Source organism: Temnothorax longispinosus, chromosome 6 (genome assembly GCF_030848805.1).
Source record: "Temnothorax longispinosus isolate EJ_2023e chromosome 6, Tlon_JGU_v1, whole genome shotgun sequence".
Taxonomy (NCBI): Eukaryota; Metazoa; Arthropoda; class Insecta; order Hymenoptera; family Formicidae; genus Temnothorax; species Temnothorax longispinosus.
This window is the reverse complement of record NC_092363.1, coordinates 5,232,286-5,250,337: the sequence shown is the minus strand read 5'-3', so window position 1 is coordinate 5,250,337 and position 18,052 is coordinate 5,232,286. Positions and strand designations below refer to the sequence as shown.

At 46.2% G+C, this 18,052-nt stretch overlaps 1 protein-coding gene and 1 long non-coding RNA gene across 12 annotated transcripts in view; one reads left to right on the top strand and one right to left on the bottom strand.

The window, feature by feature from the left end:
• Nucleotides 1-18,052, top strand: part of Ten-m (teneurin transmembrane protein Ten-m) — a 520,735-nt gene that overhangs the window by 482,731 nt on the left and 19,952 nt on the right. For 6 of the 10 annotated variants that reach the window (XM_071781856.1, XM_071781854.1, XM_071781855.1 and 3 more), the window contains 4 exons: nt 7,119-7,301; nt 12,294-12,375; nt 14,148-14,311; nt 14,640-17,375. In XM_071781856.1, the coding sequence (XP_071637957.1) occupies nt 7,119-7,301; nt 12,294-12,375; nt 14,148-14,311; nt 14,640-17,375 (3,165 nt within the window). The remainder of the gene's footprint in view (nt 1-7,118; nt 7,302-12,293; nt 12,376-14,147; nt 14,312-14,639; nt 17,376-18,052) is intronic. The other 4 variants (XM_071781862.1, XM_071781853.1, XM_071781860.1 and 1 more) reach the window with 3 other exon arrangements.
• LOC139815182 (uncharacterized) overlaps nt 1-18,052 on the bottom strand; it is a 66,548-nt gene that overhangs the window by 48,351 nt on the left and 145 nt on the right. The window lies entirely within an intron of this gene.

Sequence of the window (18,052 nt, the reverse complement as noted above, 5' to 3'; positions counted from 1 at the left end):
CGTTACACGTACGTGCGTAATAGCTCTCTAGGCCGACACACAGAAATTTTCCGGACCATGTATCATCTAAAGCTTCAGCTTAAATACGACGGTATATTTAGGGTGAATTATATACGTTTCAGACTTGGCGGATACCGGACGTAGTTATCACGGTCCGATGAGAAAACGTATTAACTCTTTGAATTCACATACATCAGGATTAAAACAGATATAATTCTATCGGTTGCACAGTTTTGCCGTGCTGCGTTACTAACGAGCTTTCCCGATTTCAGTTTTCCTAATTTAGTGCCGTAAACACGCGGCGCAAGTGCAGGAACGTTATTAGTTCACGTACGAGCTCTTTGTGAATTCGCGTCTCGGTCCGTAGGCGAGTTTTCATCGCGAATTTCTTCCGAAACGCGCCGACGAGATTTCAAAGAGAGAACGTGGGACAAGTGCCGCGCGCGCGCGCGTGAGCGCATTCTCTCTCTTTCTCTCTCTTTCTTTTTTTATCAGGTACCATTTATTTCGACTTCCTTGTTAACTCTCGCGGACTTGGCCGCCGTGGAAAAGCTAATTTCGATTTTCCAGGACACCGGCGTGCCGTGAAAAATCCAATGGTTGAGCTGGGCGGCGGGAGAGCGTTCCACGAATTCTCGCTGCTCTCCGACTTCGCTCGGTCTATCCCGCTCCCTTTTTATTTTCGAGCCACGTAAATTCTAATGGGAAACGAATTAAGTCCTTTTTTTTCTCTCCCTTTTTTCCCACTTCTTCCCCTCGACGGATCGCTCCTCCTCGTGGAGTTTCCACTTTGTCCGTAGGAAAAACGAGCGGCGGCACTGACGCCGACGCCGCCGTCGCCGCCACGCCATTCCGCGCGGTTTAAGGCCGCCGAGAGATGCGATGCTCGACTTCGTGGTACAGATGTTAGTGCATTCGAAGTTACACGGACGTGCAAGCTCGTCCGAAAGCAGGGCCGGCGCGAAAGATAGTTTCACTGCAATAATGAACCAACAAAAGTTTCTATCTTATATGAATTATATTAATAAAAGAAAGACAATATACACAATTATGATAAATTAATAAGAAAATAATTGAGCATAAACTCAATGGAATGATGAAGCAACTTGATTACAATGAATAATATATAAAAAGATTATACGAAGCTCAAAATATATGACATTAAAGATATCTATCTGCATTTGATTGTATAACGTACAGTGTCTGATTAGAAAAGATACTTGAAAAAATGATATATTTTATGTCCTCCCCCAGGTTTCATCGAATCTCCAGCCGGCCCTGTCCGGACGTGTATGTACCCACGTACGCGCGAAAATGTATGTAACACGAGGGTAAGGGACGGGAGTTCACATAGGGCGTAGAACGAGCGCGAGGGTAAAGAACCGCCGCTATCGGCCCTCCGTCCATCCCCCTTCCGCTCTTTCCAACCCGCCCGTCGTCTACATCGTGTCTCTCCCTCTGCACCGCGTCTCCTCTGACTTCCAATTAAAACTGTTTCGCCCTACCCGTGCTCTTTTCCCCTCCCGGGGAGAAACCGGCCGGCCCGCCCCTTCATTTTTCAAGATTTTCCTCTGATGCCAGAAGGAAACGAGAGAGAGTGAGAGAGGGTTTCGAGGAGGCTTTTCCTTCGCTCTCGGGTCACTTGACGGCGAAAATCTCCTAACGAGACGTAATGCGACGATGTCGCGCGCGCACGTCCGACCCACTGATGAAACGAGAGGACTCGATTCGCTTCTAAGGAACGAAAACGCGGGGATTAGTAATGATTATTGACATGCCGTCAGCAGCTGGTCGCGATTATTAAAGTAATGAAGATATGGATATCTTCGTATAATTGGAACAGATAAATATATTTTACTTTAAGAATTAAATTTATCTCTTTTATAAATTATATAAAGAATACAAAATAAACAAAAATAAAATATATTTTCATATAATAAGTGCTATAATACGATCGAGTAATGATATGATATAATGATACAATGCGATGTGTCCGACCATACCGCGAGACAAGACGGCCGGTAGATCATGATCTTCAGGAACGGGGACGGATTCAGGGAAGATCTTCGGTTACGTAGAAACATGATATTTCATTTTGCCCAACATCCTTAATGAGACTAATTGCGCGCGTAGTTAAGCGTTTTATCGTAATTAAATTATGGTAAATTGATACGAGCGCGCGTGCGTGCATGCGGAAGATGATGCAACGAGCAGCAGAAAATTTTTGCGAAAACTTCCGGATATTGCGATAAATTGCAAACGCTACCCGATACTACAGCGACGTAGTGATTCTCGGAGTAAAGTGGTTGTTCCACAAATTCTGGCATGGCTTCCATAAGTTCTGGGGGTAGCACGAAGAGGCGGCGACGGCGGCATCGGCGGTGGGGTGTATGTACGTAAACTCAAGATAACTCAACCGCTTTAGGATTCGCCAGGAACCGAGAACCCTGGAGGATCTCCCGATATATCCAACGTTCTGTGTTATGCGAAGAACCAAAATAGCGTATATCCGTTCGATAATATTTTTATAAGATTCTCTCTCTCTCTCTCTTTCTCCTTCTCCTTTTTCTCTATCTATTTATCTATCTATCTATCTCTCTATCTCTATCTTTCTCTCATTTTTTGTGCGCACCTTATTTTTTTATATAATTCAAATGATTCGGGATACCCTTCCGTTCGAGAATACAGGACATGGATGTCGATTATTTTCAGCTGCGCAGAAATTCAGTTACATCGTCATAAGTTTAAACAATCTCACTTTGGTTTGTTAAATTGGTGAGTAGGACAGCAGTTCATTTCGAGCTTACGCTATTCGCGTCTTCGACCGAAATGTTTGACTGGTTTATCGATATCTGTGACGAGAATAGGCACCTTTAATTATTCATACTATATATCTTCCCATAATCTCAAAAAGCAGCAGTGCTAGAGCTATATTTATTTGACGTGAAGGAAGCAAAAGTGTCGTTTTGTAAACTTTCATTTCGAAGGAGTCAAACTCGCTATTCTCACAACTTACAGATACATTTTCTGAAAATCCCAGTTACGTGTGCACGCACATACATTTAATGTAATTATAAAAAAGTTACATAAATAGATTTGAGCCATGGAGAAGTAAGGCAATTTTGTTTTAATTTCTTACGGTGGATTTATAAAACTACGACCATACGCGAAGCTTCTCACGCGACTGCCGCTGGCACGTGGAAATATGCGCAGCTTTATCCAACGTGCGATATAGTATTAATTCGTTCCGCTCCGAAAGCTAATCCGGACACGAGACTAACCCTTGTTCATTTTCTTCGCTCTGCACCCCAAAATTCGTCCACTCTGCTTTTTGATACGTGACCAGGCTCCCGAATCGTTTGTTCACCTTTCCCGCCTTTCCCCTCCTAAATCTCCGTGGATATTGCTACGATGTTGCTTTATACGGCATTTTATCCCAGAGAGTGGTTTCACATGAGTCATACTTTTTTGGCGAAAAATAGCGGTGGCTATACTTTTTATCAGAAACAAAAATTCATAATTTACATTCACGATACACCGCGAGTCATTTAATTTAGTATATTAATTTTTTTAATTTTATATTTGTACAATTATAAAATTGCTATTAATCCTCGCATATGAGTAACGTTTAATTAAGGTAACGGTGTTTTGTTGTCAAATTTTATATATACATATGTACATATATACATCATACCCATATATTAAATTAATAACATTTACTTAACATACATAAAATCTGTAGAAATAGTATTATTAATAACGAAATTAGATAGATTTATCGCTTAAAGATTTATTATTTTGATGTTCGAATTAAAACTACGAAGAGGCGTTTGACGTGATCAGATTGCACATCGCACAAGGTGAGCAGCGATCAATTGCTCTCAAGATCTAACTTTCTTTCCATATACGGTCGTCCCAGTTAGCTTTTCCATATCGAAAGAACGCCTCCAGTGATCCGAAGACAATCTGACGATCTGGAGAACCTCTTGATTCTACACGGCGAACGCTCGATCCGTTGGGGATTCCGTACCTGAGGATCACGGAAAAAAGAAGTACCTTCTCTAATAAATTCCATTAGGCATGGGCTCTTGCGCGTAAGGGCCCCGATATTATGTTACGCGTTTTGACGCACTCTCAATGGGCACGCATCCATTACGTCGGCCGGGTGTGCGGCATCGGGTCCTCGAGGTCAGGGACTCATTCAGCCCGGGGTCCTCTGTGACGACGTGTTCCTTTCGTTGCCCTCCGCCCTTAGGTCTCTTCACGAATGTGGATTCAGTCGCGCGCAAACCAGGCGAGCATAATTCGATTCACGGATGGTTCGCTTCTTCCTACCTACCCGCGTGCGCGCATCCTTTGTCGCGCGATGCTCATCCTGGATACTGGATAGCGGCATGCAAGATCCAGTGCCCTTTTGTCGATGCTCGAACTTTCTCTCCTGGTCCTCCTCGGTCTGTTTTTATTTATTCTCCTCGAATGACGACAACGACGACGACGACGAAGATGATGACGACGAGGAGATCCTCGCTCCTTCTCGTGCGCTCAAACTGTTAAAACGGTGAGAAAAGGAGCGACGACGAAGACGACGACGGGGTGAGATCCTTCAAGTAACTGTGTCAGGACAATACCCACTCCCGCCGATCTATTAGCAAGAATAACGACGTGCCACAGACTCTTCTGCCTCGATGGCTCCGGCAAGGATGAATAGACTGGCGCGGCTCCTGTCGAGCGCTCGAGCTCTCGAGTTGCGCAAACGTTTCGTACGTAACGAACGGATTCTGGGGTTAACAAGTTTCAGGTATAATAGAAACGGTTGACAAGGCGCACTGTCGACTATATAGTGTCCGCTTCGCTGAAATTTCTATTAGCAAAAATTATGACGACTCTCGACGCTCATTTCGCAGCAGGACCAAGATAATCATTTTGATTGAGAATATTTTTTTAATGTAGATCTACATATACGTAAATTTAATATCGCATCGGTTCTACAGCTTGGACAGTATACTGTTGCATTAATTAAAATTTAATCACCTCGAGTTGGGAAATATTAATATAAGGATTCATATTTGATCGCGCCGAACACGAATCCGGGGTTGGGAAGGAAGATATACAATAAAAGAGTTTCACATTTGGGATATATATTATTACTATATGATTATTATTAATTACGTCGATATATATTAATTTATTCCATTGTAACCACAGTTAACGTTCGTATCCGTATCGTTTTACCGTTAATATCGTTTTGCCGTAACTTGAGTACCTATATATGTAAAAGGAGTGTTTTTCCGAGATGGGTTCTGACTTTTGGAAAAGGGGCACCGTTGCCCTTGAAACGTTACGCTAGTTTACGCGTCTCTACCTTCGTCGATGGACCGATGCACATTTGTAGTAATGCCAAATGGTGCTTTCCTCACCGAGAAAAGGGTGGGGGGGGGGAGACCAAGAGCGAAATGTCGAAACTGGGAAAGTTCGGTCGTAAAAGGGTCGAGTGCTCTTGGTTGAACCAAGTCGTGGGGGCCGGAAGGAGGGCAGGGGAAAGGGTCGCGCAAGCGAAGCACGAATCGAAGTTGGTAGCTACGGCGAACGGGTGGAAGGAAGGATGAAGGGGAGACGAGCACGCGATTAGACGAGATTGAGAAAGTCTTTTGTCGTCGCACGGGATAAAACTTTTTCCTTCTTTTTTTCGTCGCTCTCCTCTCGCACCCTCTTCCTTCATCTTTCGCTCGCCCGGTCCCTCTCGCTACTCCCCCTGTCTTCTTCCGCTCACGCCGCCTCCTGTTGCGCCCTTTATCGTTCAATAGGATATCAGGCGACGTTCGTTACGACCATCAGAAAAAGAGTACGAACGAATCCGCCTCATTGGCTGGCACTCGATGCAGAAAAAGCGGCTCGAATTTCTTGCCGATATTCCCATACCGGATCCCTTCGGACTCTTCGCCGACGTAATGCCCGAATTCGACTATTTTCGAATGACAGCGATCGGACTGGTACACGGTCACGCGTCAGAAATTAAAACTGGAGATTTAAATTGTTCTCGAAATATTAACGAAGAATACCTAACGATAAAATAAAGTGATATTTTAGAGAAATATCACATATTGGAACAAAGTAAACCGCAAGTAAATTTCTCTAACGCAAACGCGAGTACATACGGCGCTGCTTAAACTATCCGACCGAAATTTAACTTCGCAACTGCTTGCGTTTACCTCCGGTGCATAAAGCCCGCTGAATATTACAGTACGCGTCTAACTATAATCTGCTAACGCTTTCGTAGAAAATATTGAAATAAATAATGTGACGGTCTCTCACATCGTGAATCAAGGAATCGCATCAGGAATCGTGGCTGTCCATTTTTAATATTTCCCAACGATCTTTTTAATCCGCGACACTCCGCAAATCCGCACCGCTGCCTCGCGTTTGCGTCAATGCTCGAAAGCGAGCTTTTGCTGGGGCTTTGGCTTTAAAAAAATCTTGGCTTAAAGCTTAAAAAATCCTAGATCGCTCGCGGATAGGGTTAGCGGTGTTCCATCTTGCCATCCACCCCCGACAGTCGCGGTGTTGGCGCATCGCGTGTGAACTGTGCCTAATCTGTGAGATCGGCTCAACCCTTCGCCAGATGAAAACCCTGGCCGGGGCCATCTGCCCTGGATTACTCGGTGCGAGCATTATTAGCCTCGAGACCGCCAGCCGCCCTAGATCCTAGGCGAATCCTCGCGTCGTGTCGACCCGCCGTTTTTCTTACCAACCGTCAGAACTAACTTTATTCCGAGACAGGTAATTTTTTAAGAATGTCTCGTATTTTCAGTAGCCATTTATTGAAGATAATTCTTTTCGCCTCCTGCAATCTTCCTTCTCGTGGCAATTTGCAAGGGTTGATTTTTATTTTTATTACATCAGCGACCAAGGACGAAATACAAAGGCAGAAAAAGCCTGCCTTTTCAAAAGGGAAATTTCACGGGCAAAGGGTTTCTTATAGATTCTTTTTTTTTTTTGACATTTTTATCTCTGGACCTCGAAATTTATAACTCTGTTCCCCGATACCGCGCAATTAAGAAAGATGTTAAAGGGTGTCCAGTATCTCCAGACTGAGCGTGCCTTTTCTTTTGTTGTTGCAGGGTGTTTGTTGGACAGTTCGGCACCACGGGGCCCGCCTGATGTGCCACCCCGTAACCCCGCAATGAGCCGGCTCAACGGAAGACTGCCAGGAAGTCACGCAGCGAGCGATCACGAACGCGATCCCGATCTCGAGCCATCCTGTCTCGTACGCACCCCATCCGGTAACTTCTACAATATACCAAGTGAGTTCGCAGGCAGGGATCGTTAAGTCTGATTTAGTAGAGAGAAGGAATGAGCGAGCAGTCATACAGAGACGTGGGAAACGGCTTTCCCCTTTTCCTACGTCTACGAGTACCTTTGGCCAATTTAAAATCGATTCGTTCTACACGAAACGGAAATTCCAATAGCATTTTCACAATTTTAAAAATATTAAATACACAAAATATTTAGAGAAGTAAAGTTAAACATTTGTTAAAAAATGAATTGCTCGAACTTTTCTTATTCTTAATTGTTTGTCTTGATGTGTTTATAGCTCGAGAATTATCGATCTTTGTATCTTTGTTAGGAAAAATTATCCATTGTACAAGATTGGTCAAAGAATCTATATATAGATGATAGTTTTAATAATACTCCGTACATTTTCCCTTTCATCTCCGTCAAAAGATTCGCGATCACCATTATCTTAATTAAGGAATATTGACCCAAGAATTTGTTTTTCTTTTTCTCTCTCTCCCTCCTTCTCTCTCTTTCTCATATACATTCGCTCACTCACATACCCGCGCACACATCTGGTCAGGTAGTCGCGTCACGAAATGAAAGAGACTATTTCCGTAGCTGTCCTCGTTCTCTCGTATCTCTCTAAAGCATCGATTTATCTCCGCGAGGATACAAATATGAAACTCCAATGCTTTTAATAGTATCACGTGATTAACAAACAAATATACATATATCAACGTAAATACGGATAAATATTTGTTAGGGAGAAAAACGCGCCTTCGCGCGAGCACAAGTATCCTGTTGTGGTCTCGGTGGGGTGTGTCCCCCCCGATAATGTCGGCGATGTTTGCGCCAAGCCGTCGAAAGAAGGCTTAAGCAAAGGACGACGGCGGGTGACATCTTTGACGAGGGTATACATCGTAATCAGTGGTAACCAATGAGAAGATCAGCCGAAGGGAGGAGTGTCGATAATTTTTTTAACTTCTTTTTGTACTCGGCGCATCTTATCGTCCCCAGGTTTTTTTTAAGACTTGGCTTGAAAGTCGCGTTACGTTATCCGAAATTTTTCCTTTTTTTTCAACAAACTTTTCGTATACGCCTTCGTCTGTTTGCCGAAGGATTCCAGAGATATCCCTCCGCTTTATCTTGGGAAAGCAAGGCACGTGATAACGCCGGCGATGCGCGTGTTGCGCGTGAGAAAACGCGGTTTCTCGTGAAATAAAAGTTCGAAATAAAAGTCGAGACTTGTTGGAGCAGCCTCGAGACTAACTTGACTCTAACAAGCCGAACGATTCTCAAAATTTAGTCGCCGCAGATTGGTCTGCGCGGAGAGCGAATTGGTACGAGTCGGCTTGCCAACTTAGTCTTTCGCGAGTTCTTCAAACTTACGCCCGCATAGGCAAATTAATTACAAATCTAATTTAAAGGATCGTAACATGAAATAACATTGTATACCGGTGGTAACTTTTCAACAGAATAAAATAGATGTTACAAATGCTCGATCAGCACTAGTAGATAGCAGTAACTATACGAGAAGAAGTAATAAAAAAAGCAACAGAGATCGCGAACATTGGAATTGTGACGTCGCGAGTCGTTTGATCAAATTATTGTTTGAGCCAATTATTTTAATATAGGTAATATCGGCCGCGATATTATAGTTAAAATTTAACTTGACTTTTTAGAAATTGCACGAAGATAAATGAGCGATATATATCCATATGGAGAACAATGGGCGAAACACGAACCCTGAGCGACGGCGAAGGACAAATCCCTTGACGGTTTCACTTGTCCTTTGCCATACCCACGCCACCGAGCGTACTCGCGGAAAGAAAAGGGCGCCTTGCGGCGACATTTTTCCGAGGTACTCCACCGACGCGTGGTATCGACTACAGAGAAAACAACGGCGAAACCTAAGCTTTTCTACGTATAAAGTCTCCCCCGGTCCACTCGGCGACTCGGGAAGTGTCCGGCACAAATACTCGGGCACCCGGTGACACGCTCCTTTCTCTTGTTCGGCTCGTCGTAAAGATTTTTCAAATTCCATGGTCGAGCGCCGGGGTTGACTTTTCCACCGATGCGTCTCTGTGCACCCTGATGTTTTTCTAAAGCAAACGTGGCTCGCTTCAAAGGTTTCTCTCTAAAATCCGTGGGATAGGTCGAACGGTGATTTACGAGCCTTACGATCCTTCGTCTTATTGACTGCCCGGTTATGACACCGCCTGACGCTTATGGTCGTCTGCATAATGCTTAAGTCCACAGTCGAGATCTTCCTTCCTAAGAGTCACTTGCTCACGCAGTGAATTTGCTCTCGTTTTTTTTTTTCGTTCGAGTCTACCTAAAGTAACCTCTAAACTCGTTTTTCTGTTATAATTATGAGCTGCGTGATTGGTGTGTAAAGTGAGAAACATATTTATGTGCCAAAAGGACTACGTACCTGGACAATACTTGTGTGCACCTAATAAATTGAGCTCCTCTGTGTCTAAAAGTTTACTGCGGGATTTCTTATGATCGCAAATTGCAACGGTACGTAATGAAAGAGAAGCATTTTAATTCGTAAAATACTTAGTTAAAATTTTTTTGCAAAATATTTACATTTTGCTGCCTCTAATACTAGATATTTTTGCTAAATTCTTTTCGTATATTTTTCGTTCGAGAAAAATTATCTCGCAGCTCTCGACTTGAAATATATAGCTCAATATTATCGCGCAACCGGGATTCTAGTCCTTTAAATGATTTGACACGGCCAACACGGCTCCAATTCGATGCGTACTCACGTTCAACCCTTCGTCAAAGCTATTCTTCGCGTAAGGATGCCTCTCGCGAGCGCATCATCGGCGGTAAATCACCTGGCGGGTCGCCAATTAGAATGGATTCTCGCCAGCGAACCGCCGATTAGCAGACATTCCCCTTTAATTCGATTCCGGGCGATGGAGGTCGCCGTCTCGTGCGCCTAAGCACCCCGGAGGAAAATAAAAACGAGAAAGACACCCTCCGGGTAGAGCCCGAGTATCCCCGAAAATCACCGTAATCACCGATATCTGCCTAAATGGCATAATCACCGGATTTCGGGGCCGGAGCACCAACACCTACAATTAGCGGTGGTGGGGTCAGCAGCTTCGGCTCTGGGGCCCTCTTCTCTTCCCACGCCCGCGTTTTACCGTTTCGCCCAGGTATGCCTAAAGGTGCGGGGGAACATTAGAGTTGGGCGAGCTTTCCGTAAGAAGACGAAGGGGCGCTGAAGCAACCAAACTCTGCCTCGCTCGCTCCTCGTATCGAGCGCGTCTCGAAAAAGGGGTTTCGTGAAGCGGGCTCGAGACGGGCTAAGTGTCAAGAACAACAAAGCTCGAACTCGAATGCCGCTTGCGCGCGTAAACGTGTAAAGTGGCTCATTAATATTCAAAACGCTGGAGCACTGCGTTTTAAATGCGCACCGCGCTACCACGCGCGACCGTATCTCGACGCGCGGAGAGACCGAGAGAGAGAGAGAGAGAGATAGAGAGAGAGAGAGAGAGAAGTACTCGAGTTAAACTTCCAAAATTAATTCACAGCTTGTTTCAAATGTAAATACATTTCAACGTGCTTATTTCTATTTTATTAGTTATTATACCTGGATTTAAATATGTAATTCTGATTTTTTCCCGCGATATTTTCCGCTGACTATGAATGTTGTATTTTTTATTATTATTATTATTTTAACCGCGAATGAATGTAAAAGTGCGCGTTTTGCGAACGAGCTATTTTATCGCGGCTAATATTAACTCTAATATTTCAGTAGGGTATCGCGAGAAACGTAATAGAATTCGTGTTACTCCGCTATTCCATGCCCGAAACTTGTGTGCTCGAGGTTCCCTCGGTTGAGGATTAACGCGTTAATACCACTCGTGCATATTGTTGCGAGAGTGTGATCCCTCAGACCACCGCCATCCACCACTAATCATCCAGTCATCACGACGTTCACCATCGTCCGTCAAATATGCGGAATCGCGTATACAGGATGTATACCGCCTCGATTTCCGAGATCATACCTTCCGGAGATCTTGAAAGATGACAAAAGAAAAAAGTCACGATTTCCAATGCATTATACTACCAAATTAGCCGCTTTTTGAATAGAAGCCCCTTTTTTTCCTACGATTTCTCCTCGTCTTTACACAAAATCCTCGACGGTTTTCTAAGACTCGAGAACGCATACCTATACGCAGGCTTCCCTTCGCGCGGTTGCTTGAAATTCAAGTCGAAACCGCGATGAATCATATACTTATCGATTCAACAAGAGCCCCGCGACCGCCTCACGCGTGTGGGGAAACGCGCGCGAGTGGAAAGACGTTCGCGTCTGGCATCACAAAGAATCGCGTCTGGTCGTTCACCGGGGGGAAAAGCCTCGCCGCGCCGTTGAAAATGAAGAATCGACACGCTGTCGTAATTTATTTAACGGTCGGCCACGCCTCGCGCGCTCACCAGCCTCCGCGCTCGAGCGCTCCTAATTACACGTTCCGCGCGTAATCGGAAATGGCCGGCGCGAGGGTAAACGTAAGCGAGGGGGGCGTGATTATCCCGACGACGGATTGACGGCGGTCATTTTTAGCCCCGTCAAAACCGATAGAGATCCCACGTCAAAACGTAATACGTGCTGTCTATTAGCGGCTCTAACGATATCATTTACCTCGGTAAATCAGTTAACTTGATAGAGCCGCGGCGTGGCGGCTAATCCCGTGCGCGCAACTTTAAAAATTGAGGAATAATGCCCCTCTCGGAGGCGCCAAGTGTGCGCGAGCTCGTCGAAAAAGCTATCTTACCGCCAATTTTCCGCGTATATTATGACGCTTCCTGTATAATACGATTTCGTATGCATTACGTAAAATGTAAACTACATCGCGCTGAATTGCATTTACATTTTGGACGGGCGGGGGGAAAAACCTTGACGGGGCGCCCACGTTGTTTCCCACGAGAAATTTCGCCGATCTGTCAGACGCGAATATAACAAACTGTCTTCATTCTCTGTTTTCTCTTCTCTTTTGCAGAGATACCGAAGAATGAATACAACAAGAATCAGTCCACGGGGAACAGTCCAATAAAGGTGGAGCTGCAGAACAACATGGACAGGTAAGACCGTTTACCGCACTCGCACAATACTTTTTCCCTCCCCCCGCCGTGGCGGCGAGGTGTCCTCGATGGTGAATGAATTGGACCGTCGTCGTCGTGGTATACCGAGCAGAGAAAATTCGTGTTCCGAAAACCGACACATGATCGAGGCTAAACGAATACAGGTCCGCGCGGGCCGACTTCTGTTCCGCCGCTTCTTTCTTCGTGCCACTCGAGAGATCCTCATGAATCATCCATTCATGCAGTCGACTCGCGGCACAATGAGTCAATGTTTGAGCGTGGATTGTCGTACCTCAAGAAAGCGTGCGTCTCTCGCCTACGCTCGTGACGTCCGCCCTGTGGAAAATCGTCGGTCTTACGGGTTCTTACGGTTCTTATAAGGACCATTCGCCATTCGCCGCAGATCCACAGAGAAGAGCGCGCCGTCGAAAACTTGCAAAACGTCTGCTACCGCGAGAGAGATTTCACATCGTGTTTACGAAGCCGGTAAACGAACTTCCTTCGGCCGCGGGGAGAGAGAAAGAGAGGAGAATGGAATTTGATAACGCGCCACCCTGGGAGCGAACGGAGATTCGAGTTTCTCCGCTTTTACGGTATGCAAATTTGCTAAATGGCATTAACGCCCCGGCTCGAAAGTTGAGCGAGTCATTTTTAAGAGATTGAATAGAACGATATTGAAGTAATACGAAATGAGAAAACTAATTTGATAATAGCCAATGCTAATTCTCGGCCGATCCGGCGAGTGCGCAATGTGATTCGTTTGTACTTGCATTAATTTGTACATCGTGAAATTTTTTGACGTTTTACGGAAATAGTAAAATTATACGAGAAACGGCATGATCCAATATTCTTTTTTATTCGCATAAAATTAATATTTCACTTATATTTATTAAAAATCAAAACAAAACGGAATATCCTGAAAATGTAAATGTGATAAAAGCGAAGAGCTTTACGTTCAAAAACGTAGGATATTTCAATATTGAAACTTTGTAACGAATAAGTCAAACATTCGGTTAAACATTTCGACATTCGGGGGGGCTGCAAAATGGGGAATTCAGAGGCCGGAAGTTTCACTCGGGAAAACTCCAAATCGTCCGCTTTTATTTGGTTTGCGCGATAGAAAAAAAATGCGCATCCAATCCGCGTAGAATCAACAAGCGGGAGAGAGGACTCCCTGGTAGACGCCGCTTGGTTCACGTTTTTTTCATTATCACGCGGTGCAACGAAAGCAAACGCGCTTTCCCGCTCACGCTTCAGAAGCCGACGGTTGAGTTTAAATATTTTGGTTAGACATTTGTGAGTTACTTGGAAACGGCGGCACGACGCGGCGGCGGCAACGTTCAATACAAACACACTCGAGGGCTGCCGCTTTTCCACGGAGGTATGTAACGAGCGAGAATACATTACGAGTTTCTCGAACGTCACGAGGGAGAGAGCGGGAGAAAGAGGGACGAAACTCCACGCTGTACCGAAACTCCGAGAGTTCGGCCGCGAACGTGCCTGAAAATTGTACCGAGGTGCCGAATTCCACGGCGGTGTTTCTCTAATTACAATGGCGGCGCATCGAGAAATTACGCCGTGTAACGGCGGGTTCGGGTATACGGACGGCTATCTAACTTTTCGGATAAAACGGCGGGGGGATAAAGATTAATCTCTGACCGCTAATGAGCGATGGGGGGGGGGGGATAATGCGCGTGTTCAGCGGGATCCGCTACCGTCGTGACGGGAATTTACATGCGGCTGGCTACAAATCGACCTTCATCGGTTTTCAGAGTACCTTTACCTTACGGGCACGCCCCGTCGATGATCCCGATGAGGAGACAAAGCATCCGCTGTCATTTCCGCAAGGGAATCGATTGGTGCAGCTGGAAACTAATTGCCATAGTAGTAATTATGCTCTCGCTCTGCTTGACCGCGGCATTAACCTACGTCGCAGGTAATTATTCGCATATTGCATTCCGAGCGATCTTTCTTTGCTCTACGAAATATCTGTCTTTTACATCGAGCGCGCGTAATCTTGAGTAAGAGATTTAACAGCTCTGTTTAAACACGTTGCTCTTAAACAACGGATATCTGAGAGACGTTTCTAAAAAGCAAAAGTTTCTTGAACGCGTCGTTATCTATCAGATATGTATTTTAGATCATTTTTTAATTTTCGCGGGTGCAATTTAATCTTGAAGCGATATGGCGTAACGTGAAAAATAACGTAGCGTAATGTTTGATAAACTAACACTACATCCAATCCTAATTGATCCCTTATTAAGCGTCGAATTTAGTGAACTGGTCGTACCAAGGCACGAAGGCGTGCACGGTCCTGGTGGGCGAGAACACCGACGCCAAGCCGTCTTCGGGCGAGACGAACAAGACGTCCACATCGTCCACGTCGACGTCGTCGCAGTCGAGCGGCAGGACGCGGCAGCAGTCGTCGTCAGGAGGTAGTATTAGCACGTCGGATAGCATGTTGCTAGATGGTGTTGTCGTATACAGCCGCAAACGTAGAGACACGTTTAACGAGCATGCGTTGCACCAAACTGTCGCGCCACCACCCCCTCGTGACCCCGAGGAGCTGCCCTTGACCCCGGCCGCTCTCGCCGAGGCGGAGACCTCGGGGTCCGGGCAGCGGTCAGTCCCGTTGCATGAGGAGGAGTCTCCTGGTAAGGTTGTGCATGATCCGGAGCATGCGGACGGTTGGAATCCGGTGAGAGGAGCCATCGACCGCTCGAGCGAAGCAGCTGCCGTGAACGCCGAGGACGCGCCGCCGGAGTCACCGGGATCAACGGCTTCCTCGCGGACGGTACAGCTTGTCGTGAATGTCTCTTCTACCGCTACTAACTACTCGTACGATCGTTCGACTCATACCACTGTCGCTGTCGATCATCTCGCCTCTTCGTCCTCTGTCTCTGTCGGCTCTGGCAATTCTCTCGCGTTAACTTTCGTTCGCCAATCGCCCCGTAACGAGACGTCCGGCACGACCCCGCGATCACCGCCGCAAGACACTTCTTCGAGACGCACCCCGAAGTTCCCGGCCGTCGACGGTATCGACGTCGTCGCCGAGACGCGGCATCAAGAGGTGCACGCCGCCTCGAAAGTCCCGATGGCGAAACTCAGCCGCGATGACTCCGCGGATTTCGTCCGCGATACCGATAACGCCGGCACGTCCGAAAGTTCGGACATTGCCGAAAGCAGCACCACCGGCGGCACCGCGGCTACGACGTCTGCATCCGGCGCGGAGTCCGCGAAACTTGGCGCAGATAGCACCGACTACGGCCAAGTAGTCGGCGGAATTGCAGAAAATGGCAGTAACGTTTTCCCCGTCGATTACAGTGATAATATAGACGATAGCACTGTAGAGCCAACGACCGTAACAGAAATACACTCGAAGGAACTAACGGAGAGCCAACAATCGGACGTAAGTAATTCAAGCGAAAAATTAGTTCCCGTAGAAATGGATCAGAAAGAAGTAGATGCTATCGCAGTTTCGCCTAGTATGAGCGTAGATAATGAAACGGCGCTTAATGCTCTACCGAATAAGGATGAGAACGTCGAGGAACCTGTGGAAGACGTAATCGAGGTTGCCGAAGATCGCGAAGACGTGTCTGAGGAAAAAATTAGCTCGGACGAAAATGAGAGGTTGGTCACTTCTGCAAAAAGCGACGGTATCTCAAAGACGATAAATATTACCGCGAAATCGATAGAATCCCAGACATCCAGCATCGTAAAAGAAACGCGGGAGCTCTCCAGAGAATTTACCTCTTCCGAATCCGAGACCTCATCCAATATAACTAGAACTTCCGAGCAATCTGAGGAACTGCAACGAGACTATCCCGTCCCGATTTACAGCTACGGACAGGACGAGGTGGAGATCGTCAACCTTCATCACAAGAAACAACCCGTTGAAACCGCAAAAGCGGAACGTCCTGTTAAATCATCCGAATCCGTGAGTCTCAACAACGATGTAAAGATGAACGCCGCTCTTCGACAGGATCGGAATAAAAACGATCCACAGATCGTCGTGAGAGAAAAGAGCGACGAAGAGTTTCTTCAGAAGTTTAAAGAACAGTTCCACGAGGCGTCCATCGATGCTGAAGAATCCGTTGAAAATTCCCCATCGATTAAGACTAATTATAACTCCCCTCCAGCGGACATGAAACCTCCCCTGCATGAAACGGTGCATGATTCATCGGGCAACGCATCACCCGGGTCCCCTTGGTCCGTCCATCCGATGACCCAACGCGTGCAGATCGTAGAGGTACCTATATACCGCGACGGTCATTCGCAGCCGTTGTCCTCGTCCTCTTCATCGTCCTCATTCTCATCGTCATCGCATCGAGTGCTCATAAACGTAACGATCGCCACCGAGGACTCGTCCGCCGTTTCCTCGAGGCCGCTGTACGTCCTGTCGGTGTCGGTGCCGACGGAAAGCGGCGCGATTAGCCATTCATCCGGGAATAGCGTCGATCAGGTGCAGGTGCGCACGGCCGAGCGACTATCGGAGCCATCCGCAGCAAGCATGAAAAAAATCCCAGCTAACGACGAAGAATCGATTGACGCGATCGATACGCGATTACCGCCACCGCCGCAGCCACCTGCCTCGCCGCCGGCGCCGATCTGGGCCGGCGGCGAGTGCGAGTGCTCCTGCCCCTGCATGGGCTCATCCTCTGACGAGTGGGACAACTTTTCAGCGATCGACGACGACCTCGAGCAGGAGCAGCTCGAGAGCATTAACTCCACTCTGTTAGCCGAGAATTCCCCCGAGGAGCCGGGGGAGAGACTGACGGATAAGAGGGACGGAGAGTCATCCGTGAAAGATTCGGTAAGGCCTGACGCGACCTCCACCACCGAGGACTATTATCCTTCGTCGACAGACGACACCGCGGTGAGTGGCGAGTCAATCAACGATACTTCCGCGTCGACTTACGAGCCGGAAGTAAGCACTGATGCGTGGCCTTGCTCTGGGAGCACTCCGCTACCCCCAGAACCCACTATACTGATTCTCGAAGGTGAGGCCCCGTTTTCTCTTTTTCTCTGATCTTTGATCTTTTCTTCCTGAATCACTTCTCTTCTATTCTCTACTATTCTGATACTTCTACTTTCTGTGTTTTCCGTCTTTGCTGATGCTGATGCTCAATTCTTCGCTTGTTGTTTTACTCGTGGACTGGTCAAAAGCGAGTTTACGCTGATTTGCCTGTACTGTTGTAGTCATTGTAATGTGTTTTGTGGTAGTGGGTAGTGTAATTTACGTAGATTATAACGGTGATGTAGTTTTAAGTCACCAGTATGAATTCCTTAATCAATTCCTGCACGGAATGTCCCGAATTAATTGTTGGCGGTTGTAACAGTTATTGTTGATGCAAAAAAGTTCGTATTATTTTCAAAAGAAAAATAATTTTCACCGCGGTTCCATTAATTGTGAAATAACTGATACTAAAATTAATCGATCCGTTTAAAAATAAAATGTATAAAAGAAAAGATATAACGCTCACGAAACCAACATGCATAAGCATCCATGCCTAGACTTGGGAATATTTCAAGAGTGAATTCTTACGTCTGTCGGATAATGTAATCTCGATGCTGTGTAACTTAACGCCAATTTTGCTCTTTTCCTCTTAAAGCCAGCTGTTCGGTACGAGTTGCAGTCTAGGCAGTCACTTTTTGGTAGTTGGATTACGCAATTAAT